The 27,647-nt window shown below is 39.0% G+C and overlaps 1 protein-coding gene across 4 annotated transcripts in view; it reads left to right on the plus strand.

Annotated features, from left to right (window-relative positions):
- LOC132124603 (ATP-binding cassette sub-family C member 8-like) overlaps positions 1 to 27,647 on the plus strand; it is a 92,114-nt gene that overhangs the window by 56,728 nt on the left and 7,739 nt on the right. For all 4 annotated transcript variants that reach the window (XM_059535690.1, XM_059535691.1, XM_059535692.1 and 1 more), the window contains 14 exons: positions 286 to 370; positions 801 to 881; positions 953 to 1,090; positions 15,602 to 15,727; positions 16,393 to 16,489; positions 19,108 to 19,355; positions 21,601 to 21,767; positions 22,679 to 22,748; positions 22,872 to 23,029; positions 25,152 to 25,244; positions 25,371 to 25,473; positions 25,608 to 25,721; positions 25,803 to 25,923; positions 26,117 to 26,247. In XM_059535690.1, coding sequence (XP_059391673.1) covers positions 286 to 370; positions 801 to 881; positions 953 to 1,090; positions 15,602 to 15,727; positions 16,393 to 16,489; positions 19,108 to 19,355; positions 21,601 to 21,767; positions 22,679 to 22,748; positions 22,872 to 23,029; positions 25,152 to 25,244; positions 25,371 to 25,473; positions 25,608 to 25,721; positions 25,803 to 25,923; positions 26,117 to 26,247 — 1,732 coding nt within the window. The remainder of the gene's footprint in view (positions 1 to 285; positions 371 to 800; positions 882 to 952; positions 1,091 to 15,601; positions 15,728 to 16,392; positions 16,490 to 19,107; positions 19,356 to 21,600; positions 21,768 to 22,678; positions 22,749 to 22,871; positions 23,030 to 25,151; positions 25,245 to 25,370; positions 25,474 to 25,607; positions 25,722 to 25,802; positions 25,924 to 26,116; positions 26,248 to 27,647) is intronic.

Consider the following 27,647-nt stretch of genomic DNA (forward strand, 5'->3'; position numbering starts at 1 on the left):
TATATTTGGAGGGAATTTAGAATCTTTGGAATATGTCATCATTTTCAAATGGATTACTTTCAGTGGCTTTGTTAGTGTTTGTCTGTAATTTTTTTTTACTTATTTAAAGTTGTAATACTTTAAAACGCTATTATATCAATGATAGAGCCCATGCAGAGTTATTCATTATTAACCACTAATTTTATTTCAACATCAATATTTCAAAAAGTACTAAACCTAGATTACCACATAGTGTTGAGTGTCTAGCCAGCTGTGCTTCAGTCTCATATCTTTTGTTGTTTCCAGGTACAGAGCGGTAATTGAAGCATGTTCTCTCCAGCCGGACATTGACATCCTGCCCCAGGGGGACCAGACGGAGATCGGAGAGCGGGTCAGTGTGCCGCCCATGTGACTTTGGTGATGCATTTCATTACCAGCCATCTGGAATGGCTTTAGTACTGCAAATGGTAGAGTTTCATGATGGGTCATACTGAATTCCACTGATAAACATACATAACATATTCCTCATGTTTTAGTATCCAGGCAGCCATTAAAAAGGTACTATCTCTTTTTTTTACTCTCAGCTTTTTAGTTCAGGTCACATTTAAGGCAGCCTGATGTCGTAAATGGCTTTCAGGTTGTTCCTAAAAGCAGTCTTCCAGCTCATTTAAAGAGTTCAGTCAACATGATCAATATACATGCCAAGTGTGTTTGGTACGGTTACCCTAACAGCTTCTACCCCCTGCCCACTTCCTAATAGGGTGTTTTATCAATATATACTTGCTGGTAACTTTCCTTTTCCTATTCGTTGCTCTTTCAAGGGCATTATTCTTTCCGGAGGCCAGAGGCAGCGAATCGGTGTCGCTCGAGCTCTTTATCAAACCACCAATGTGGTGTTCCTGGTAGGTCCAGATATAGCTATACATGCAAACCAGTGAAGTGAGACGTCAATTAATTTTTTATTTTATTGTAGGATGATCCATTCTCAGCACTGGACATTCACCTGAGTGATCACCTGATGCAGGAGGGCATTCTTAAACTCCTGAGGGAGGAGAAGAGGACGGTGGTGCTCGTGACACACAAACTCCAGTATCTCCCACATGCAGATTGGGTACTTCATATGCAAAAACACTTATTTAAAGTTCTTTACCTATAGAAAGTGATTTAAACCTGGTCTGAATTTTGATGGCTATATCAGGATTAGGCAGAAGAGCCGACTTGGACTTTTGACTCTTCTCTGTTGTATTGAAAGAGAAAAAGCAAAAGGTGAGCTCTGAGATGTAGAAGTCTAATTTATAAGTCAAATCTCACAAAGGCTGAGCTACACTTATAAATTATTCACCTTCATTCATCACCTGTCGTCTCCCCACAGAACCTACAGAAATCATTTCTGAGGAGCCCTAAGAAATTATTTCTGTAGGAATGCATTTTATTTATAGCCCAATACAAGCCTGTTGTAAAGAATGAATTAATTTGGTTTCTGTCACGTTTTCACCTGCAAATCCTACTAACATGTTTCATTATAGATCATTCATTATAGTAAAATAGACAATTTGGTCTATAGAAAAATCTAATTAAATTCTCATTTGGGCTATGGCAAGCCGTTTTGACTTTTATTAATTCTCAGGATATTAATTTTTACTAGTCAAAATGTTAATTCTTGATATCAGGAATTAGATTCCTACTAGTAACAATTGCTACTTTTGACATCAGCAATTACATTTCCACTAGTACCAGTGTCAATACTTGATATCAACAATTCAGTTTTCACTAGTTAAAATGCTAAGTCCTGATATCAGGAATTACATTTCAACTAGCAAAAACTATAATACTTGATATCTGTAATTGAAGTTTCACTATTAAAATGTCACCATAGGCTGCCATTTAAAATCAATTGTTGATATCAAGAATTAATTTCTTACTAGTTGAAATTCCAATTTCACATATCAGAAATACAAGTCTTACTAGTAAAATCCTTTATTTTTGGTATCAGTAATCACATGGTTACTAGTACAGATGTCTATTCTTAATACCAACTATTTAATTCTTGAAATGAACATTGTCACTAGTGACAATTAAATAGTTGATATAAAAAATTAACATTTCAACTAGTGACAATTAATTCTTTATCAATAATTCACTTTTTTTTTCTAGTAAAAATTTAATTATTGATATAAAAAATAATATTTCTGCTAGTAAGAAATACAAAGCTGATGTGTGCATTTAGAATTGTAACCAGTAAGGAATGCATTGTTGATATCTGTAATAGTTTTGTTTCCCTTTTAACATTTAAACATATGTATTGTTGATTTCAACAATTAAATTGTTGATACCAGCAATTTAATTGTTGATGTCAGGAATTTAATTATTGATGTCAGCAATTAAATTGTTGATACCAGGAATTAAAATGTTGATATCAACAATTTAATTGCTGATATAAGTAATTTAAAATAGAACAGCACATTTGATTGCCCTATCATGAAAATAAAATGCCCCATAGGATATTTTTAAACATTATTTTGTTTTAATTTTGTCAGAGGCTACTTACGCTAACTCCACCTACCATCGTGTGGTAGTGTTACACAACACTGCAAAAAAACTTCTTACAATTGTTAGCTTAAATGGCACATGTGGTAAAGCTCAAAGCAGCTGTATTTTTACGCGACAGACCTGAGTTCGATTCCAATTTCTGCCTAACTCATTCTTCTCCCTTTTCACATCCCGTATCACATTGGAGAGCCATATATTTTCAATAAAAATGAAGGAAATTATTGAAAAGTGGAAAATAATGTGTGGGTATTGGTTAAGGTTAAGACTAGTTGTAGGGGCGGCATACATTTAATCATTTAAAAAAAATATATAATTTTTACTCAATGCATTATTATTGTAGCCTACAACAATAACAAGTTGCAGATATCGGCTGCTATTTGTACATAAGTAGAACAAACAGCATTAAACTACTTTTACTGCAGGTAAATACTCCTATGATTAAATTGTTTAAATAGAATCTATTGCCAAAAAAATATATGCTATATTCACTTAGTGTAAATAGAATTCATTATATTCAAATAGCCACTGCCAAAATCTAATTCTAAACCATCAGCCATTTCAACTGGAAGATGAAGGCTCTGATATTAATTTTGCCCACTAGAGGGAGTCACAGGATAAGGAATCTTGTAAGCCTTTTTCAGTTTTATTGAAAATAAATGCAATAAATGTGTATAACTGTTGGGGGTGTAACGGTACGTGTATTCGTACCAGACCGTTTCGTTACAGGGCTTTTGGTACAGTGCACGTGTGTATCGAATGACCGAATGCAATATTTTGTATGTGGAACATAGGTACATTTTCGTGTTTCCAACCGAACATATTAAGTGGCGGAAGTCTTCGCGTTCAGCACAAATCCCGCCCTGCAGCTGATTCTAAGGCCGGTGACACACTGGATGTGTGGCGCAAGCGTCTCAGCTGCGTGGCGTGTCCGTTTTTAATTCGGCTCCCATGTTAACAGGTTAGAGCTTGCAGACTGCCTGCGTGAGATGCGTGCATGCTAGAAATAGAAACGTAGCCTATTTTTCATGTGACACGCAAGCGTGTTGGAAGCGTTTCCAGGCAAAATAGAATAGGAAAATATGTTTCTATGTCATTTTGTACACAAATACATATTAATTCATGACACTGTGATGTTTGAAAGTCTAGGTTGACATTGCAGTAAGTTCGTGGGAGGAAAGGAAGAGGACAAAGGGGTCGGCTGGACTGCTGACGAATTTATTAACTCAAAATAAAACGTAAACTTTACAAACACCAATGGTGACTTTTACTCTGACATCAACACAGACACGATCGCACAACACTTCCGGTTTACTCGTTCCGGTTCCGTTTCCGGTTCACGTCAGCAGTCCGTCTCTCTCGACTGCTTCTGTCTCTCCTGTCTATTTTGCCGTCAATACTGTTGACGTTAGCCTTTATCAGTAGGCTTTATATTTATGCTCAACATTAAGTATACAAATTGTTGTCGTGAAGACAAGATCCTGGTCTGTTGGCGGCCTCCCTCTATGTCAACAGTATTGACGGCAAAATAAACTATGTTTGACAGGTGCAATATGCCAGTGTGTCACTGGCCTAATGTTTTCAAAAGGCATCACTACAACTAGGAAAAAAACGATTGTAATTCAAACGCAGCTCCCGTCGGCATTTAAACAGACCTTTGCTCTTAATTCCAATCGGTCCAACGCAATAACGAAATTTGAGCAGGTCTAAAAACTGAAACTGTTGATGCAGCATTTTACACTTTGGAAAAGTTATATATTTTTTAAATATGAGCAGGCCTACAAGCTGGGATTGGTAATGCTGCACTGTAATCATAGTTATTTATTTATATTTTTCATTATATTTTATTATATGATATTGGTTTGAGACTGAGAGTATTTTATTTAGTGGAGAACTTTGCAGCAGTATTTTATTTCTTATTCTTTTTTATTTTATATATATTTTATTAAAAGGTATTTTTAAAAAAAAGTGTAAACAAATTGTTAGTTCTAAACCCTTTCAGGTGGGCTTCAGCCCCCCTATTTGTCATCTAAGCCCCCTAAATAGGGGTGTAACGATTCACTCGTTTTCTCGATGCATCGATTACAAACCCTGACGATTCATATGCATCGATCTTGAAACATGATTTTTGAATCGTGAATCACCGATCTTGGACAGTAATCGATTCAAAATGCTAAGAATCGAATGAATCGCGATATAGCGATTCAATGCTTTCAAAATGTATACACATTAAATTACTACATGCACGAATTAATGGAGACCTTGAAGAGTGTTCGTGAATCGTTTCTCTTATCTGTCCTTCACGCGCTCCACTGTTTACCGACTGAGACTGTCACAGGATTGCACTCGCGCTCCGTTCATCTCTGACGCAGCTGACGTGTGATCTATAGGACTCGTGGCCAGTAATGCTAACTTTTCTGTAGTTTGTCAATGGCTCTCTGCATCTTACCGACGGAGTTACCGGAGCCGTCGACAGCTGTATTTATTGCAAGGACGGAGCAGAAATGTAAGTGTCTAAATCATACGCACAGATCCATTGAATGATAAATGTGTTTTAACAATGCGGATGAACCGAATATACGAAGGAAACTTTTAAAATTAACCACAGCATTAACAACGACCTTGAAATAAGAGCGTGAGATTTATCTGATAATCAGATGCATGAAAGTAGCGTTTGTTTCATTAGCAAACGTTTTCTCTCAGAATAATTCGCTGATGGAGAGGAAAAGTTAAATAGAGATGAAGACGTTTTCACACTGAAAGAGAAGCGATCTCGCTCTCATAGATGTGCCAGGCTATATCTGCAGCTAAACTGAATAAAAGCAGAATGAACTGATGAAACTAAAAAAAAAACACAAAAAATTTATGAATGATGAAGTGCTAATTGACATTTATTACAGTACAGGAACTATAAAGTATATTGTCTACCTTATTCTGTTCAGAAAATGTAAATAATTGCTAATTAAATGTAGCCTAGTATATAAAACAATCATAAAATTGCCATTAGGAAAAAAATATCGATTACAAATGATTGATTATTGTCCAGCAGTGTATTTGATTTATTACAGCTAATTAAAAGTAATTAAAAAAGAGGATAATTCCTTGTAAAAAAAAAAAAAACAATAATAATAATAATAATAATTATTATTATTATATAGGCTACATACATAAAATGATTGTATTTGACACTTCTGTCACTTCTGAAATTATGGCTACGCCCCTGGTATGACAAAAATGTTAGTTTATACATAATACTCTTTAAGCTCTTTTTTAAAAACTTGGCTTACATACATTTTTACGTATGCCATGTCGCATCATTAAACTAGCATTTAACAATGGACAAAAGGTTTTTTTTTTCTAACCTATGGTTCTCGAACCATAAATGCTACTGTAATTTGCCCCCTGACTAAGCATTTAAAGAATTTAGTAGAAGCATTTAAATAATCCCGTGAATGCACTTAAAGAATGCAGAATCGAATCGTTATAATCGAATTGAATCGAATTTAATTGTGAATCGAATCGAATTGAATCGTTCTAAATTTGCAAAAATCGTTCTTGAATCGAATCGAAAACCTATGAATCGTAATCGAATCGAATCGCTGCCTTGCCAAAGATTCACAGCCCTACCCCTAAAACTATAATTAGATATCTGAATGATCAGACCAGTGCTGCTTCCTAATGAAAGTTTATAAAGGGTCAAGTTCTAACTGATCCTATGATGTCACATGGACTACTTTGATGATGTTTTTCTTACCTTTCTGGACATGGACAGTATACTGCGCACACAGTTTCAATGGAGGGACTGAGAGCTTTCGGACTAAATCTAAAATATCTTAAACTGTGTTCCGAAGATAAACGGAAGGTCTTACGGGTTTGGAACAACATTAGGGTGAGTTATTAATGGCATAAATGTGATTTGTGGGTGAACTATCCCTTTAAGGGCAAGATGGTACAAGTGAGCTCTCAATGTGGTATTTTTTTTTATTTAACCTTTATTTAACCAGATGATCTCATTGAGATTTAAAACCTCTTTTTCAAGAGAGACCTGGCCAAAATGGCAGCATTTTAATTACAAATATGATCACCAAACATATACACAACAACAAGAGACATTTAAACAATATCCTCAGATACATAAACAAACAACATCAACATCAGACTACTTAAAAGTACAATTTATACTAACCATAGGTTTAAAACAATTTGATTATTTTAAAAACAGTGACAACAATTGATGGCATCTATTTCCAAGACGTTCATGCATTGCATTTTCTTTTTGTTTCCACCACTGGCCCTCCGGCCGGTGGTACCCAAACCTTCACTAAAAGAGCTGTTTCCTCTACCTCCGGGTCCCAAGAGGCCACGAACGATAGTTGGCGACGTGCTTCCTCGCCGCTCTCATTCTCCTCTCCCCTTGCCAGTTTCCATGCAAAGCCAGCTTGAGAACGCTTCGCCTTCTCATGGCTTATCCGGACACTCAGTCTCGGCTACACGATTCAGTTCACCCGGCGTCCCCCCAGGTTTCGGGGTGTCCGCGCGACGATCGTGGGCAAAGATGCCCCTGTCATGCGCGCGGAGATCGCGACCCTGCTGGCAAAGGGCGCAATAGAGCCGGTCCCTCCAGCCGACATGAAGTCCAGCTTTTACATCCGTTACTTTATAGTACCCAAGAAGACAGGTGGGTTACAGCCAATCCTGGACTTGCGTGCTTTGAACCGAGCTCTGCACAGACTCCCATTCAAGATGCTAACGCCCAAGCGCATTTTCGGATGCATTCGTCCAATGGATTGGTTTGCAGCGATCGACCTGAAGGACGCGTACTTTCATGTCTCCATTCTTCCTCAACAAAGACTGTTTCTTCAGTTTGCTCTCGAGGGGCAGGCATATCAGTACAAGGTTCATTCAGGTTGGCCCTGTCTCCCCGCGTCTTTACAAAGGTCGTGGAGGGAGCCCTGGCTCCTCTCAGGGAAAAAGGTGTCCGTATCCTCAACTACCTTGACGACTGGCTGATCCTAGCTCACTCTCGAGAGCGGTTGTGCGAGCACAGGGATCTGGTGCTCAGACACCTCGCCCATCTGGGTCTTCAGGTCAAATGGGAAAAGAGCAAGCTCTCCCCTGTGCAGAGGATCTCTTTTCTCAGTATGGAAATAGACTCGGTCGCCATGTTCACATGGCTTACAAACGAGCGTGTGCAGTCACTGCTGAATTGCCTGAGACAATTCGAGGGCAAGAGAGCGGTTCCTCTGAAACTGTTTCAGAGGCTCCTGTGGCATATGCCGTCCGAGGCGACAGTCATACCGCTCGGGTTACTCCATATGAGACCGCTTCAGCACTGGCTTCACGACCGAGTCCCGAGATAGGCATGGCAACAGGGCATGCTCCGAGTGACCACCACTCCGGCCTGCTGCCGAAACTTCACCCCGTGGTTGGACCCCTTGTTTCTACGGACGGGCGTGCCCCTAGAACTGGTGTCCAGAGATGTTATTGTGTCAACAGATGCCTCTGCCACGGGCTGGGGTGCCATGTGCAACGGGCATGCTGTGTCGGGCTCCTGGACAGGAACCCGACTTCATTGGCATGTCAATTGCCTCGAGTTACTAGCAGTACGTTTTGCTCTGCACCGCTTCAGGGCCCTGCTGAAGGACAAGCACGTTCTGGTCCGTACGGACAACACTGCGACCGTAGTGTACATCAACCGTCAGGGTGGTCTACGCTCCCGCCGCATGTCGCAACTCGCTCGCCATCTCCTCTTGTGGAGTCACAAGCATCTGAAGTCGCTTCGTGCCATTTACATTCTGGGCAGGCTCAATCGTGCAGCCGACGAGCTCTCACGGCAGCAGTCTCGCCCCGGGGAATGGAGACTCCACCCCCAGTCGGTTCAGCTGATTTGGGAACACTTCGGAGACGCTCAGGTAGACCTGTTTGCCTCTCCAGAAAATTCCCACTGCCAGTTGTTTTACTCCTTGACAGAGGGCACCCTCGGCACGGATGCTCTGGCACACAGCTGGCCGCTGGGCCTGCGCAAGTATGCGCTTCCCCCAGTGAGCCTTCTTGTACAGACGTTGTGCAAGATCAGGGAGGACGAGGAGCAGGTCCTCATGGTTGCGCCTTTTTGGCCAGGCCGGACCTGGTTCCCCGAACTTGTACTCCTTGCGACAGCCCCTCCCTGGCCAATTCCTCTGAGGAAGGACCTTCTTTCTCAGAGACGGGGCACCCTCTGGCACCCACGTCCCGATCTATGGAACCTACATGTGTGGGTTCTGGACGGGTCACAAAAGGTTTAGGTACCTTGCCACCTCAGGTAGCTTTCTTCAGGAGGGGTTGGAACGAAGGCTGTCTCCTTCCACCCTCAAGGTCTATGTGGCCGCCATTTCGGCTCACCATGACCCTGTTGAAGGTTAGTCTCTTGGGAGGCACGATCTGATCATCGGGCTCCTGAGAGGAGCAAGGAGGCTCAATCCCCCTCGCCCTCAGCAAGTCCCCCCTTGGGACCTCACAGTGGTTCTATCGGCACTGCAGAGAGCTCCCTTCAAACCCTTGCTCTCAGTAGAGCTAAAGTTTTTATCTTTGAAAACTGCGCTCTTGACAGCTTTGGCTTCGGTGAAGAGGGTCGGGGACCTGCAGGCATTTTCATTTGACAAAGCGTGCCTGGAATTCGGGCCAGCTAACTCTCACGTTATCTTGAGACCCCGGCCTGGGTACGTGCCCAAAGTTCCCACCACTCCTTTTAGGGATCAGGTCGTGAACTTGCAAGCGCTGCCCCTGGAGGAGGCAGACCCAGCCCTGGCGCTGCTCTCTCCAGTATGTGCACTCCTCACCTACGTGGACAGAACTCGGTGCCTTAGGACCTCAGACCAGCTCTTTGTCTGTTACGGAGGCCAGTAGAAGGGAAAGGCTGTCTCCAAGCAGAGGTTATCCCACTGGATAGTGGATGCTATTTTCCTGGCTTATCAGGCTCAAGACCTGCCATGCCCCCTAGGGGTGAGAGCTCACTCAACTAGGAGTGTAGCTTCCTCCTGGGCATTGGCGCATGGCGACTCGCTAGCAGACATCTGTAGAGCTGCGGGCTGGGCAACACCTAACACATTCGCGAGATTTTATAATCTCCGTGTAGAGCCCGTGTCCTCCCGGGCACTCGCCCCTTTCGGGCCAGTAAGGACCTGCTCGGTGTCAATCCGCTTGCTGCACCATTCCACTCCGCGGACTGGATGCGTGCGCTATTCCCCTCAGGTGAGTTCCTCAGTCAGAACCCTGGGTTCCTCCAGCACTGTTGATGTCCAACACTTGCGTACATGCCCTTTGGTCAGCCCTGTGCGGGACTAGGTGCCTCCATGTGTTGTGATTCCCCTTTTCTGGGTAATCCCACACGTTTACGTCCACAGTAAGTCTCTCCGCAGCATGTGTCTTTCCCTTGGCAAGCCCCTTGCAAGCTCTGTCGTTGAAACTTCCACCCTGCGGGCTGGGTACCTCAGAGATTTTATGTATCAACACCTTGGTAGATACCTGCCTTCTGTAAGTCCTCCAACGGGCAGGCAGCCTGCTAGCATACGTCCAGCTGGAATATGCTACCCAGTGTATTCTGTGTAAGCTATAGGCCCTCACTCGTACTGGCCTCACGACAGGGTGCTATCACTCACACGGGTCGCTGGAAGCTATATGGCGTATTGTAAGGGACCCCATTCGTAACGCCGAACGTGAACGACTGAAAGGGAATGTCTTGGTTACGTATGTAACCCTCGTTCCCTGAAGGAGGGAACGGAGACGTTACGTCCCCTTGCCACATCACTGTTCCACTGAACGGCTGGGTCACTGGCTCGGCTCCTCAGCGAAGACTTGAATGCGAGTTGCTCGGGGAACGAGGGTTACATACGTAACCATGACGATATTTATACAATTTGACTTGTTCAATCTGCTCACCATGTATAGTAAAAATACTTTGTAAACTGTCCAAAGACTTCATAGATTTTGAGTAAAGCATAATCTTAGTTTTCTCAACATTCAAAACTAGTTTAAGCTGATGCAGTTGCAACTGGACAAGGTTAAAAGCAGATTGTGAATAAGAAAAAGCTTGGTGTAAAGTCGCAGCCTCACAATAAATAACGTTATTGTCAGCATAAAAATGGAAATGAGCCTGAGAAATGCCGTCACCCAAGTTATTAATATAAATAGTAAATAAAATTGGACCCAATACTGACTCCTGTGGTAGTCCACAAGATACACTCAGAGTTTCTGATTTGGAATTTTCAAAATATACACACTGAGTTCTATCTGCCAAGTAGTTAGTAAACCAATCAACAGTATGGTCAGAAAAAACAATATTTCGTAGCTTTTCCAGCAAAATGCAATGGTCCACTGTATCAAATGCTTTGGCTAAATCTATAAAAAGAGCTACACAAGTGTTTTTGCTGTCCATTGCCTCACTAATGTAATTAATGACCTTCATTGCAGCAGAAGTAGTACTATGCTGCCTTCGAAATCCAGACTGTACATCAGACAAAATATGATTGGAAACAAATTGTTTTTTTAACTGATCAACAACCAATGTTTCTACCACTTTAGCTAAAATTGGTAATTTGGAAGTTGGTCTATAATTATCCAAACAAAAGAGGGAGTACATATGCCGATTTCCAAATTCTTGGTATCTCATTGTTAACTAGGGTTTGATTAAAAATAACAGCAATAAAATCAGCAGCAATTTGCAAAAAATAAGGCTCTAAAGTATCAGGACCAGGAGATTTACTAGGGTCCAAAGCAATAATAGCTGTTTTCACATCAGCGACGGAGAAAGGCTTTAGACAAAAGGGCTCTTTACTTGCCACCAATTTCTGGGGCGGAACTGACGAATTAAAACAGTTTGTTAATGTTGATTTGTTTGCAAGGAGTTGACGTTCAAACAAGGAACCTGCTTCCACAAAGTGCTTATTAAAACCCTCTAAAATTGCAGACTTTTCTGATATGACTGTTTTATCCTTAAATATACATGGAGGTAATTCATTATGGCAATTTGAGGTACATACCGATTTCAGGACTTTCCAGAATTTCCGGGGATTGTTTAGGTTGTTCGTTGTAGCTGCTAAATAAAAATCTGATTCGGCCTTTTTAATAAGAAATGTACAACGATTACGCAACTGTCTAAAACTGAGCCAGTCTAAATCTGTCCCGGACATCCTGGCTGCCGAAGAATATTAGCCAGTAAACCACCCATTGTCACGTCCCTTTACTCTTAACCTCTGAAAGGGAGCATGCTTGTCCACAATACTAATAAAACCTTCATAAAAATATTTTCAAGCTAGCTCCACCTTGTCAATAAGTACAATTCTGTCCCAGTCAAAACAAGACAAATCATGCAAAAATGCTTGCTCACAAAAGTGCCTTAAATTTATTTAAAAAATTATTCTAGGTTTAGTCTTAGGCAGTTTTGTATTTCTTACCGCTGCAATGACACAGTGATCACTCAAATCGTTTGCAAACACACCTACATCCGAAAATTTGTGAGGTGTGTTTGTCAAAAACAAATCAATAAGAGTGGATTTGTTAGGATTTCTTTTATTAAATTTAGTGGGACTTTTTATTATCTGTTTAAGATTTAAACCATTACAGTGATTTTTAAAAGCATCAGACACAGAGGATAATCAGTCCCAATTTAAATCTCCCACTAAAACAGTGTCACTGTAATCAAGTTCATTTAAAAATTCCATTAAATTTGGCAAAGCATCAACAACCGCAGAAGGGGGTCTGTAACAGCCAATAACATTAATATGCTGACCTTTGGCTGTTTCAAGATTTAATGCTAAGATCTCAAATTGTTTAACAATAGATTTAGAGAATAAGATCCTAGTGTTAAATTTAGTCTTAACATAAATTGCAACCCCACCCTTATTTAAACGATCACAACGGAAAACTCTATAGCCATTAATTTAATGTCCTTATCTAAAATAGATTTTTTTAGCCAGGTTTCGGAAATTACTACAACATCTGCATTTGTTTGAGTAGCCCATATCCTGACCAAATCCATTTTTGGCAACAAACTACAAGCATTTAAGTGAATAAAACCCAGACCCGACCTGGATTTAAAATCTTCAGGAGTACTAAAGGCAGTGCCTTGTTTTTATTTTATTGTTGATCTCGGGAAATGTACATCCTAATCCTGGCCCTAATATTAATAGCCATATTAGGGCCAGGATTAGGATGTACATTTCCCGAGATCAACAATAAAATAAAAACAAAGCACTGCCTTTTTCGAGGCATACATCGAGAATCATTATAAGCATTAGTAAAAATGTGATTTAGGACAATAAAGCAGTTCTTATAATCCAACAGAACAGAGCCAGTAGTCACAAGGAATAAGTGGTGTAATTGCTCAGAAAAACCGATATCCAAGGAGGTTCCTCCAGATGAGATGTAAAAATCTGTCCATACCTTTTGAGAGCAAACCACTGGTGTCTTTTTATTCCCGGTGTAGTCCACCGCGATCAGCACAAAAAAGGCTACTGTTAAAAACGCCATTCAGGAGCGATACGCCTCTTCGCGTCCCCCGAAAAGGTCTGTGATGTTGCAATCAATTCCACGGATGGGAGAACCACTACAAGCAATACAATGTATAGCCCAACAAGGCAGTGCAAGATTGTTCCACGCGGATCCGTAGAGGACCACACAGCGCCAAAACCCACTCCCGTCACCAGCAAGGATATTCCACAGCTCCGTTCAAAGGAAGCATTCCACTTGTCGATGACCCACAACTGCCCAAATGAGTCCACCGATCCAGGCCCAAGCAAAGTAGGAGTAGGCTTCCCGAACAAACTCTACCACAGAAAGCAATCAGAAAAGTACCATGCAATCCTTCTGCAATCTGTACGGATATTTCAAAATTCATAACAAAACAAAAAAAAAAAACTAAAACTTCACTCAAACATTCAATAATGACTCTAAACAAACGCTCGTGCTGTCATGGATGCTGCCATCTTGGATTGTATTGTATATAGAGAGTCAGTATTGACGTGCTTGATATCGTTACGGTGTCCACACAATATTAAAATACACACATTATTATGTCATAATAACTGTTTTGACAAGTATCCAAGTAAACCCAGTTGGTTACGTTTTAACAGTTAAGAAAATATTAATGTGTGTCAGTATAACAGATCCATGCATTTCTTATATTACGCTAATATTGTTAATAAAACAACAAAGGAAAAACAGAGAAGCACTCACTGCACTTAACTTAACACCTAACTTAACTTATGTAACTTTTATAGGTAATTGCGTTTATTTCATACAGTAATAGTTTACATAAGCAATGTAAAATACTGTTTATTTAGGACATTTGTGTCTTTGTATCTAATGGTCTCTCTGAGGGCTAAGCCCCCCTGAGGATGAAACCCTAGAATCGCCCCTACATTTAAAATGAAGACACCATTTTATTTGTCTCTTTTGAGATAACATAGTCTCTATTCAGTTTTATTTTGTGTTTTTTCTGTGTGTTTCTGCGCATGAATGTAGTAGTAGAAATCAAATTCCTGATATCAAGAATGAATATTTTAACTAGTGAAAACTTAATTGTTGATATCAATAATTCATATCCTGCGAAATAAAAGTCAATACACTTTGCCTATTGCCATTTCCACGATATAAATTCTTTATATCAAGAATAATATTTTATTTTTTTTACCAGTAGAAATTTAACTGCTGTTATCAACAATTAACATTGTTACTGGTGGAAATGTATTGCTGATATTAAAAATAGCCATTTTTACTAGTAAAAATCTAATTCCAAATATCAAAAGTTAACATTTTAACTAGTAAAAACTCAATTGTTGATATCAAGAATTCATATTCTGAGAATGAATAAAAGTCAAAACAGCTTTCCATATTTGGCCACTGTTTGCAATAAGAGAAGTCAAACTGCAAACCAAACCAAAGACATTCAACCATAAGGTCACTGCAGGTGATCATTCTCTTCTTACCTAACATTTACATTTAGTCATTTAGCAGACGCTGTTATCCAAAGCGACTTACAAATGAGGACAATGGAAGCAATCAAAATAAAAAAAGAGCAACCTCACCTGAGTTTGTTTTTCACCAACAATAAAAATGTTCCACATTTAGACATCTTATAAGATGTAATAGGCACAAATGCTTTACTCAGACATGTCTCTCAGGAAACATTTTTACAATGTACTAAACTACTAAATTTTAAGCTCTGTAGCAGGAAACACTACTTTTTTAAAAAAGTGAGACATTACATTTTTGCATTGCTTCTAATAAAAGTAAATAAATATGTTACTTTCAATTTCTCTCTTCCCGAATGGAAGCACTATTTTACTTTTTACTTGCAGAGATTTTACTTTTAAAAAATAGTGCATGTTCAGTACAAGTTAAGCTGAACTGACAGTATTTGAGGTATGCTGATTACCACACACACACACACACACACACACACACACAATCTTAATTCTTGGAATATTTTGTGCTTATCAACATACCATAGATGTGGTCGGTTGTGATTACTTTGTAATTAACCTAGGATATTATTTCATTTAAAATAAAACAAGAAATTAGCTTAGAAGTTACATTTGAAAGTAAATCTGTTTTGTTTTAATGTGGTTTAGATATGTTTACTGGAAAAGTTTTGATATGTTTGTTTCTTAGACATGGTTTGATTGCAATAATTTCTTTAGTTAATTTTAAAGTAAATATGCATAGTTCCAAATGACTTGACCCAACATATCTAACCAGAGAAAGCATGTTATTAAAATTGTAATTCTCAGGTCGATTTATTGTTATCATCAGCCTTGTTATAAGAAATAAATACAGCCCCAGTCTCCTTTCCGACTGGCTCTGGGTGATGGATTGCCTTGATAAAGTCCTTCTACTTCTGGTACTAAATAAATCACCAGTGGTCAGATTATTATTTTTTTAACTCCCTGTTATTAAGACATATTCACTTTAAGACTGACAGATAGAAAGGGTCAGGCTTTCTGTTAAATATTGGCTATGCTTCTCATGGAGCATTAAAAATGTCCACCTTCTTATATGTGGCAAATGAAGTTATAATTGAATGTTGTTTCTTTTGTAGATCATTGCGATGAAGGATGGCAACATACAGACAGAAGGGACTTTAAAGGACATCCAAAATTCTCAGCCTGAGCTCTTCGAGCAGTGGAAGACTCTGATGCACAGACAAGACAAAGAATTTGAGAAGGTAGTCTGCAGAAAGTTACTGAGATATTAGAGGAAGGGCAAGTTCATTAGTTTTACCTTTTGGTTGACATTCGTTTGCATTGTTTGAGAGATTGGAAAAGTAATCTCTATGTTTATGCTGACAGAAAATAAGCTTGGAAATAAAAAAGACAGGACACAGTGTATACACTGAGAAGAAAATGCATGCAAAATGGGACCGAAATAGACAATACAGAGACTGTTATAAACCCAGGTCTCCAAAAAAGTGTCTAATGTGCCACCTAGTGGCCAACACAGCTTCCAATCAGGTCATTGAACGGTCCTTTTGTGTTAAAAAACATTAAACATCAGAACTTTGAAGTACAGTACCTCAAGGAGCTGTATTGGGCCCCTTCCTGTTCATCTTCTAGATGGAATATCTTACAGTATTTGGAACAAAACTGCCTGCAGATGTTCTTTATAGGCTCCGTTATTATAGGCTCAGATCTTTCAACATGTGCAGGAGGATGTAAGGATTTTCTTGCAGAACAGTTAATCTAAGGCCACTATTATTCAGTGGACCTTTTCAGAAACCTAAATACTCAGGCAAAGAATTGGAAACAAATAATATAAAGAATGAAATTGACATACTTAACTAGACAAATAGGCTAAACAGAATACCTTGTTCTCCATTATTTTGTGTTCCAGGAGACAGTAGATGAGAATATGACGGTGCTGGAAAGAAAAAACTTGAGGCGAGCCATGTACTCCAGAGAAGCTTTAAAGACTGAGGAGGAAGAGGAAGGTAAGATTAGATAAACATAAAGCAAAACACTAATATAAGCTTTTTTATTTTTATTTTTATGTTATTTATTTTTTTAGCAGAGTTTGTATTGCATGCTCATCTGATACAATTACAGATTTTTCCTGCAAGCTCCTTGCAATTAAAAGACAATGGGATTTGCATTGTTAACTATGCAAGCCCCTGGTAGGAATCCTCATAAATCTTCATTAAAGATCTGGGTGACAGGAGAGTAGTAACACTTCTTGTTCCTTTTTGCAGCAATGACTGCAGCATTTAAAAAAAGCCAACTGGCGGATTGCAACACCCTCTGCAAGTCCTGATGCCAAGATGTTTGGATGCCCACTCTCACCACCTGTCAGAAAGCTCAGGATGCAATGACAGATGGGTGAGGGGCTGGTCTTGGTGGCAAGCCTAGACAAAGCATTGTAATGAATCTGTAATTAAGAAATATGATCCTTCCGAGTTGAACAGGGCAACATATTGGCATCATCCAGAGGTCTCTTCCTGCAATGAGGAAATTGCAATTAGTATAGAGCAAAGCTTGAAAACACTGACTCTGGAGGGCTTCCTTCCTGCAGACCTTAATTAGCTAGTTTAGATGTTTTGATAGTTAGGACGTTCACCTTCCCGAAGCAACTCCTTACTACTGGGGGATCCAACTCTAATCCTAGAGGGCCACTTTCCTGCAGAGTTTAGCTCCAACACTAATTAAACACACCTGAACTAGTCAAGGTCTTCAGAACCTCTGCTAGAAACTTTCAGCCATGTTGTTTGAGCAGGGTGGAGCTAAACTCTACAGGGCGTTGGCCCTTGTAGGAAACCCAGAAGCAAAGACAAGGAGACTCTTGGTGTATATTTAGGTTTATTATTTTTTGACAAATTCATGTGTGGACCTGCAGACTAAGGCAGGCATACATTGTATTTTATAGGCATTCAATGGTCAGTCCTTAAAAGTGGTGACATTACTCACAGCCTTAGAAGTGACCACTTCCCGAAAACATCTAAAGACAATACAGGGAATCACCCCCCACTGCGAGCTCCACCAAACTTAGTCCCTAAAGATAACAGTACCACAACTGGTTGAAGCAGGACCCGGTCATGAAAACTAAAGCCATGTAAACACCCACACTCTCAGTAAGAAAATCTGAGAAATCAGAAGTAGGACTTCATGGGAGGACTTGAAGACTGCATATAATGTCTGTAATTCAGGGGTGTCCAGACCTGATCCTGGAGGGCTTTTATCCAGCAGAGTTTGACTACAACCCTAATCGGGCACACTTGAAATGAAGTTCCCAATGCAGCTTCGGGAGGAGCCTAATCATCCAGTCCTATCAATCATCACTACAACGGTATATAAGCAGCAGTCATTGCTTCATTCCAGTGACAATTCTTCCGGAACCTTCCACCTCTCCTTCTCCTCTAATTTCTCTCTATTTTCTCCACACTACCATCATAGTGGGGTTCTTACCCTGAGCTCGAGCTGAGTCTGGGTTTCAATCCTCCCTCGCGAAAGTTTGATTATCATTATCTGGCAGGATTGAATGTGCAGGCAAACTTGTAAACCAGGATCAACTAGAAACTTGCAGGCAGGTGAAGTGGGGCTAAACTCTTTAGGAAATTGCCCCCCAGGAGCAGGATTGGACCCCCGCTGCTGTAATGCATTATAATACTAGTGACACTAGATTCAGTGCATCGAAGAGTTCCTGTCTTCATGTGCTGCAGGGAAATAATGATTTACAGTAATTAAGCATTCTCTAGATGGCAGATATAGGCTGAGCGCCAATCATGTGGTAGTTTGCCAAATTTTGATATACTCCAGTCTTGAATGTATACTGAAATGTTGGCCTTCTCACTGCAGTGACTTACAAAATAGTGGACTCCATGCTTTGCTTGAAAAGTGACCGGAAACTCTTCCAGAAGTGTCATTGCACACACTGTGTTCTCTGGTTTTTTTTTACTATATTCTGGATAGATCCAAGGGTTCAGGATTTGATTGGTTAGTCTCAACTGCTCAATTGCGTCATTTTGATTTCTTCACTAACCATAGTTGATTTTAGCTGTAGCATGGGAGAGAGAGAGCAAGAGCATTTATCATCTGCTGACAGTCCACACCATACTGGAATTAATGAATTATAAATGTGAAGATGGTTCTGTCTCCTAAGCATTGAGATTGTGCTGAGTTCTTAAACCATAGTGGGTTGTAGCACATTTCTTTCCTTCATAATGGCTAATGTGCTGTGCTAGTAAGTACTCAAGGGTATTCCTGGCATGGTCAAAGTGTTACATGCCTATGGGCTTTGCAGCCTTTTTCTCATATCTATTCATTTCTATATCTCCCCTCTTTGACATCCTCCTACACTTGTTTTTTTTTAATGCCAGCATGATGCTGAAGTTTAAATTTAGAGCTGCAAGTGCAGTGTGCTCTATAGACTTCAAGTTTGCACTTGTTCAAAAGATTTTATTGTGCGGACAAGGATATTTTATATGAATGTCAAAAGGGATAAGTTGGTTGTCACATGATCTGTCAGTATGTCTGTTTCTTCATCTTTCTACCTGGGACAAGTTGTCACATTGTATGATACACAATTCAATATCTGTCTGTTCTTTGCTATGTATAGAACAATCTGTGGAGAGCGATGAAGAAGATAAACTGTCTCGAGTGATGAGGTATAGAGCCACCATCCCATGGAGATCCTGTGGGACGTACCTGATCTCAGCAGGCCCCCTGCTGCTTCTCCTGCTCCTGCTGTCCCAGCTCCTCAAACACTCTCTTTTGGTGGCAATCGACTACTGGCTCGCTTACTGGACGTCCAAAGTCATCACAGCCAAAATTAGTGCAGCTGCACACAACTGCTCCCTAGTGCAGGTAAAGATACCAGATCTTACATGTAACTAAATTTTTACACTTTCTGAAGAATGCTACGTGGTTGTTTACAGGTCTCTATGATATTCCGGTCATATTTGTTTAAAAGTAAACATCTGACACATGCCTCGATTTCTATTTTGAAAAGTCTATGCCCTCTCGAATGATTTAGGCTCAGAGTGTTTAAGATTTACACAATGCTGAAGTGGCGCACTTCCTGAACCTTAGATGGACTGCTTAGATTCATGATTTCATTGGCTGCTTGTGTTATTAAAATTCTCCATAATAAATAATCCAAATTTGTAATGTCTACTAGCATTTTATATGTCCATGATGCACATATGCTGAGAATAGCACACAGGAGAAAGACAAGAGAAGGTGTTAAGAATCAGAAACAGACTTCTCACTTTATTAATAGACCACCGCTGTCACTGAGGAAGAGCATGTTGTGGTGGGCTTAGCCTGGAGCTAGCAGGTGCTCTGACAGCTCAGATAACACAGTAAGGCTAGACTCCAGTTGTTCAGGGTTAGAGAAGAGGACGTTTGTCTAATAAGCCTCCGCTTGACTCAGTCATATGGTGAAAATTGTGCTGCTTAGAAGCCAGTGGTTCTCCAGATCATTCAGGCCTTTCTCACAGACAGAAAGATCCAGCAAAATGGGTTTGCTTAAATATCCTCACCATCCCACGGGATTCTCTGCACAAAGCTGCTCTGTGCGATAAGTGCAAAAAATGTAATTTTCTCCACTTCACATGCTTCTCTTGAGCTGAGACACTACAGGACATCTTATCAACCCTATTTTTGTATTTTCAGAAACCTCGTTCTGATCAATACTTCATTTTCCATCAGTGCTTAGGAAATTTTAAACAACCATGCAGAATGCAAAGTAGACTTAAACCTGATTTAGATGTTCTACTAATTAGTTCTTATGTTTTTAATAAAGTAAGTAAATTCTCATTGTAGGTGTTCTCTGCTGGAGTTCTACGGTAATGAATAGCCTTTTAGTCGTCTTGATTGCTCGATTGATTTTCTTTCAGTTTGTTATTTCTTCAGCGTGTTCGATTAGCATTTGGAGGTCTGCAGTGCATCAGTCAGAAAATCCTCCGTCTTGAAATGTAATTTAATTGATTTGCCTGCTAGCAGTGTTATGGATTTTTGCAGCTTGTATGGTAAATAAACGTAAGGCCTTTCACATCCAGGACATTAATAATAATAACAGTAACTATTAATATAACTTGTTAATGATCATTCTGTGAGTATAATAATAATGACACAGAGAAACAGTAATGTAGGAATCACTTCAGAGGATTCAGAAGATTGTTTTTTCCAGCTGAAGAATGATCAATGGATTCAGTACGTACATACTGCAGCAAAATTCAAGTGTCAGATCCCGTTTTAATGCTTAATTCTGTGTACACATCAGGCATCAGTGATCAATCGCATTCTACAAAGAATTGACTCCAAAAAAGAAAAAACTGGTAGTGGAAACCATACTTCTACACAGTGTTTACAGAACATAACCGAACAGATGGTTGTTAATGGCGTATTTAAATGCGTATCAGAGTTGTCTTCTTTTGACTCAGTGTTGCCAGATCTTGTTGCAGAAAATGAACCGCACCTGCCAACTATATTATATTTTTACTAAATTTAATAATTATCAGCTGAGACCAAATAACAAGCCCAAAGACACTGATTATAAGCATTACTTATAATCAGTGGATATGGCAACTATACAAGATAGCGCATTGCGAAGTAGCCTTCCAAACAAAAGCAAAACACGACGGCTCTGTTGACAGTGCTTTAGATAAAATCACTGAACATAACACGTCTTTGACTGCTGCATTATTACTTTGGTTAAAAATAATAGATACTAAACATTGAGGAAGCACAACATTGCTATGGTTACAGGTTTCACTCCTGTATTTAAATGCGGTTGGTTAGAGGATTTGAAGTGGGAGGCGAAAAAAACTGCAGTGTGCGCTTATAATAAACAGAATATTATCGTCCATTGGTGAGATGCTTATATTATAGTTATCTTCATTTTTGTAGTTATTGTTCTTGCAGCACTGCAACACTAATAATGGTAAATAAATGCTTAATATATGCAGCTGTTGTTCTGAAAAACATGTTAACTTATTAATAGATTGATTGAATCACTTACCCGTGCACAGATATATTCCGCTGTTCAACTCATGTGGATCCCAAGCGAGTTGGTGTTTTTTAAGTGTCATCATTGTTCTCCCTACAGGACGTTGGTTTCAGTCACTCGTCATACCTGCTGGTGTTCAGTCTGCTATGCTTTCTGGGTATCGTACTCTGTCTGGCCACATCAGTGGCCGTGGAGTGGACAGGCCTGCAGGTGGCCAAAGAACTGCACCACAGTCTGCTCAGTAATATTATCCTTGCCCCAATGAGGTACATCTAAACCTTCTTATTCCTGAGGTGTTTATGTGGAATGTTATTTATTGTATATTGTGTGTAATTTGTCATGACTGAATCACGGTGTGTGTGGGTATGCTTTAGTTGAGAGGACATGAGGTAGGTGGCCAGGAGCATAGCAGAGAGAGAGTTTATGTGTGTCTTGTTTTATTGCTCTCTGCCTGTCTACCCTCTCTGTGGCTCATTTAGCCACAAAGCAAACAATGTTAGGGGGGATTTCGCATCTAAGAAGCACTCGAAGTGCTCATGGAAGGACATCTGGACAGATAGGGTGATATGCTAATCTGTAACTCACTGCTTCCCAAACTTGGGTTTCATGAGTTGGTGAAAAGCTAGTTAATTAAATAATAATAGTTAATAATAATAATTATAAATAGTTAAATATACAAATGATAAGCTAAATGTATTGTTGTTTTTACTTTATTTTTTATAATTATATTTGTTTACCTGCATGCAATGTGACCAAAATATAAACTTAATATCTTCTACGGTATTCCATGTAAAATTTAAGCCAAAGTGGTTAGGATGATGGGAAAAGTCCCTGCTTTGGGATATATTTAAGCCAAAAAAGAGATTTTGTATTTACATTTTTTTTTTTTTTAGCTTAGGACAAAAAAAAAAGTACTGTGTACACTTGAAAGCATGAATAATGACCTTAAAATGTTGGACTGTTGCTTATACAAAGCGGTCATTGGAATATAGTGCAAGAGTCATGGAATTCTATTTTTTTTTTTTAAATAAATGAATAAATTATTATTATTATTTATTTTTTTTATTTTTTTTGTCCTTGACAGCCACTGGTCACCATCCAATTTTGTTGTATGAAAAAAGTGGCCTTTGGCTAAATTTGATAAAAGATTAAATTCTTCCCATCTTTCTTTTCCCAGGCTCTTTGAAACAACTCCTTTAGCAAGCATATTAAACCGCTTCTCTTCTGATACCAATACAATAGATCAGGTATGATGCTATTGATCCGTCTGTGTGAGGCAATATTTTGTCCTTGGTTTACTTGGCATTTACAACATTTAGCAATAGCTTTTAAATAACTGCATATTGAATATTTCGGTCTCTGTGTTTCAGCACATTCCCGCCACTCTGGAGTGTTTGAGTCGCTCCACGCTGCTGTGTGTATCAGCTCTGGGTGTGATCTCATACGTCACACCGGTTTTTCTCATCATAGTCATACCACTGGCCATCGCCTGCTACTTCATCCAGAAATACTTCAGAGTCGCATCAAAGTAACCAGGCCGATTCATTTATCAGAGGCTTTTATATGAAACTTTTTACTTCTCCATTGCAGTTGCAATGCTTTGTCCAGATTTGATTTGCTTGATTTAATATTTAATATGTATTTATTCTAGGAAAAATATTGATTTAAATATTGATTTGACATTTAATCTCAATACTAGGGATACTGTAGTTGAATAAAATTCTGTTATTATTTAGTCACCCTCATGCCGCCCCTGCTGTATGTGACTTTCTTCATATGAATATAAATGAAAAAATAAAAAAATAAAAATCCATCTTAAATAGTCCATATGGTGCAATGGGAGCCCAAAAGTTGACACACAAAAAGGCACATACTGTACACAGTAATCCATATGACAATACTGGATGAATGAATGACTTCTGAAGCAAACCGACAGATGTGTATAAGAAAAATATGAATGATATATTTTTTTTAACCATAAACCATCCAAATTTCATACATGTTAAAGAGAAAAGTTGTGGTGTTGTGAAGTTTACATGAAAAGTGGTGGTCCACAAAATAATGGAATTTATGCTTGACAACATTAACATGTTAATGTACAACACAAGCATATTGTAAAGTGTGATGTGTAAAGTTGTTGTGAAGCTAACGTGGTGCACAAATGACTGTCTCTTCTTTTTTTTTCTTTGAGTTTACACTTGACATAAACTTAAGTGCATAGTGAAGTGCAAGCATGTTATGAATCTCATTCAAAAAGTGGTGCGGAAGCACAGAGAAACATCCATCTTGCACAGACTTTACAATGCAACAAAAATTTGAGTTTACATTTTGCGTAAATGTAAGCATGTTGTGGAGTCCAAGTGTGAAACTCATGTGAGAAGTGTTATGGAAGCACAGTGAAATACATCATGTAAGCTTTGAAGGTCTCTTGAACGCATGTATGGAAGGAGGAAACAATAATTTACAGTTAAAAAGTTAAATAAGAGGGTCAGGTTTATGCCTGATGTCAGTTCTTTGTAATGTATGATGTAAGCATGTGATGAAGTGTGTATAAAACTTGTGAAGCTCACGCAGGAAATAGCGAGCTCGAGCGAGCGTCAATGCAACAGCTTCTCAAGCATACACTTGACCCTCTCTTGAACGCATGTTGGCAGGAAGCCATGCTTTATAGTCAATTTTATACTGATTCATTGATTTATCCACTGGGGTTGTATGGATTACTGTCATGATAGTTGTATGTAGTTGTATGGACTTACAGAGATGGATTATGTTTCTAAAAATCTTCATTCGTGTCTGAAGAGAGAACGTCATATACATCTGCAGTGGCATGAGAGTAAATGAGAAAAAAATTTTCATATTTAGTTGACCTATTATTTAAAGGACTTAATTCATTAATTAGCATTAGTCATTAATTACTCACCCCCATGTAGTTCTAAACCTGTAAGCCCTTTTTTGGTCTTCAGAGCAAAAATTAAGATATTTTCAGAATTCCGAGAGTTTTCTGAGCCCCCATAGACAGCTAGGGAACTACCAGGATCAAAGCCAAGAAAGGTAGTAAGGACATTGTTAAAATAGTCAGTGTGACATCATTGGTTCAACTATATTGTTAAGAAGCTATGAGAATACTTTATGTGCAAAGAAAAAAATGATTTTGTTCAACAATTTCTTCTCTTTCAATTCAGACACACGTGTCTTTTCATTCATGAAAGTATCATGATGCATGCGTGTGCATTCCTCTGCTCGAAAACAGCGCAACGCATGCGTCATGGTAGTGTCATGAACGAAAAGAGAGGTGTATCTGACAAGAAAGAGAAGAAATTGTTATAGTGGTTTTCTTTGCGCACAAAAAGTATTCTCATAGCTTCATAAATTAGGGCTGAACCACTGATGTTATATGGACTATTTTAATGATGTCCTTACTACCTTTCTGGGCCATGAACATGTCTGTTGCGTTGCTGTCTATGGAGGGTCAGAGAGCTCTTGGATTTCAGCAAAAATATCTTAATTTGTGCCCTGATGATGAACGAAGGTCTTACAAGTTTGGAATGACATGAGGGTGAGTAATTAATGACAGAATTTTTATTTTTGCATGAACTATCCCTTTAAGCATTGAGATGTTTTGTTGAACTGACCTGTGTGTGTATTTGCAGAGATCTCCAGCAGCTGGAAGACAGCACACAGCTTCCTCTGCTCTCACACTTCTCTGAGACAGTAGAGGGGCTCACAACCATCAGAGCGTTCAGGTGCGCAGAATATCGTTCATATGTTGATGGTGTCAGTCTTCTTCAGTCGCTCTGGTTAAAAGCATCTGCTAAATGTCTTCCAATTAAACATATTCTTCTGGTACTTTCCTTTTTTTTTGAATCTAGGTATGAGCCTAGATTCAGACAGAGACTTCTAGAGTTCACAGATGCCAATAACTTGGCCTCTCTCTTCCTCACAGCGGCAAATCGCTGGCTTGAGGTTCGAATGGTGCGTTTCTAAGCCACACAAGTCATTGTTTGTTCCAGTTTCTGTGATTTTAAAAATAAATGTCGTCTTTGTTTGATCAAATGCTGCCTAAAATAGGCTCAGCAGTAACTGTGATACTGTTGTATCACCTGCAGGAGTACATTGGGGCCTGTATTGTCCTAATAGCAGCTGTGGCGTCCATCACAAACTCTCTGTACAATCATCTGTCCACAGGGCTGGTGGGGCTGGGACTCACATATGCCCTCATGGTAAGAACACACATACATATAAATACTTTACACTTTGATCATCAGCAATGTTGGATATCTTCTGTATGTTATATCTCTCAGGTGTCCAACTATCTGAACTGGATGGTGCGTAATCTGGCAGACATGGAGGTGCAGCTGGGAGCAGTGAAGAAGATAAAAGCTCTTCTAAAGACTGAGCCTGAAAACTATGAGGGTCTGTTGTGTGAGTATCATGTTGCATTGGATATACGAGCCAAGTTTACTGACTACAGCTGCTTGGCTCTTCACTTCGATTCTAATTTTCACTGGATTTGTACACTCAGCATCTGTCTCCTTAATTTCCTGTTTTCTCAGTTTCTGTCCGTCTCTGTATATCTTACAACTCTTGTCTCTTTGGTTGAATGTTTCTCTCTCAGCGGCGTCTCATGTTCCTGAGGGTTGGCCTCAGCGGGGTGAGATTCAGATACAGAATCTGAGTGTGAGGTACGACAGCACCCTGAAGCCGGTCCTCAAACACGTCAATGCCCACATCAGCCCAGGACAAAAGGTACAATTGACAGTCCTCTGCAAACAAAGTCAAAAACAGTTGAGACAAATATCACAGCTTTTTTTGGTTGTATAAACTGAATTAAATATTGTTCAATATACTGTATGTATTATAATAATAATAAAATTATTAATTAGAATTTGTAATTATCTATTTAACTGTGTAAAAAAACTTAAGAATATATATGAACAGAAAATATATGCTCCATATATTGCTTTAAATATGTAAAAACTATGTATTCATATATTGAATGTTATTTTTTAATAATTAAGTTATAATGTTACAGTGTATTAAAATATGAAATACACACACCCACACTGTCTCTTTTAATGATTTAAAAACAATTATAAGGTATATCAAAATATTGAATAATAAATAGCATATTATATATTAAAATTAGTGCTGTCAGATGATTAATCGCATCCGAAAGAAAAGTTATTATGTAATATATAGGTCTGCCCCCAATAGACAATTAACCGTTAGTTGACGAGAAGAGGCTTGGTCGACCAAAATTTTATTAGTTGCAGAAAAAAAAAATCCACACGAAATCACACAGTCCATGAAGGACAAATCATTAACAGCTGGTCTATGTGGTAATGTAGTGCATCGGGCAGGACATCCATACACTCTCCTAACTTCCATCGACCTCAAATATGGCTTATCGTCTGAAATATGTATGTAGTAGCACCTTTACATGGCAGCTCAATCTAATGTAAGCCTAGAAAAAATGCGAACTTCATGTTGTTTGTGCAGAGTGTGGAAGCTGAACAATAGTGCGTGCTTTGAATACTGCATGACAGATGGAGCCACCGTTCTGATCATTTGCTCTTAAAATACTTCATTATTTATGGTCATGCAGATAAGAGTAATGCATCTTTCATTTCTGTAAAGACTCTACGTTTATTCATGTGCACTCATAATAACAACAAAACACTGTGCTTTTGAAAAATAATTAAAGCAACAGGATATGCGTTTTCTTGCCTCCTCAGACTCTGTGAACTTGAGCGCATCACATTGATACTCCGTGTATGCTTGCCTTATTACAGACATTAACAATATATCTATAGAGAGTGAAACTTTTAAATGAACTAATTTAAATGGAAAACAAATATTCTCAGATTATGTAATCTGTATAAGATTATGTAATCCTCCACTACTGCGAAGATGACGAGTCAGTGTCGCTGACTTCATCTCTTAAACCGAAAAAAAGGAAGCACTAGTGTAATCAATACATTATTAAAACATTAATTCAGAGTACTTGCTGTTTCCCTAACACGATCATAATTATTATATTTGCTGGTGCACTTGTGGTAATCCTTTTTTTGCATGCGCTTAAGTGCTTATTAGGCTATGTAGGTATTAAAGGCTCATTATAATGATTTATATGGTTTATTAATAAA

Source organism: Carassius carassius, chromosome 43, assembly GCF_963082965.1.
Source record: "Carassius carassius chromosome 43, fCarCar2.1, whole genome shotgun sequence".
NCBI lineage: Eukaryota > Metazoa > Chordata > Actinopteri > Cypriniformes > Cyprinidae > Carassius > Carassius carassius.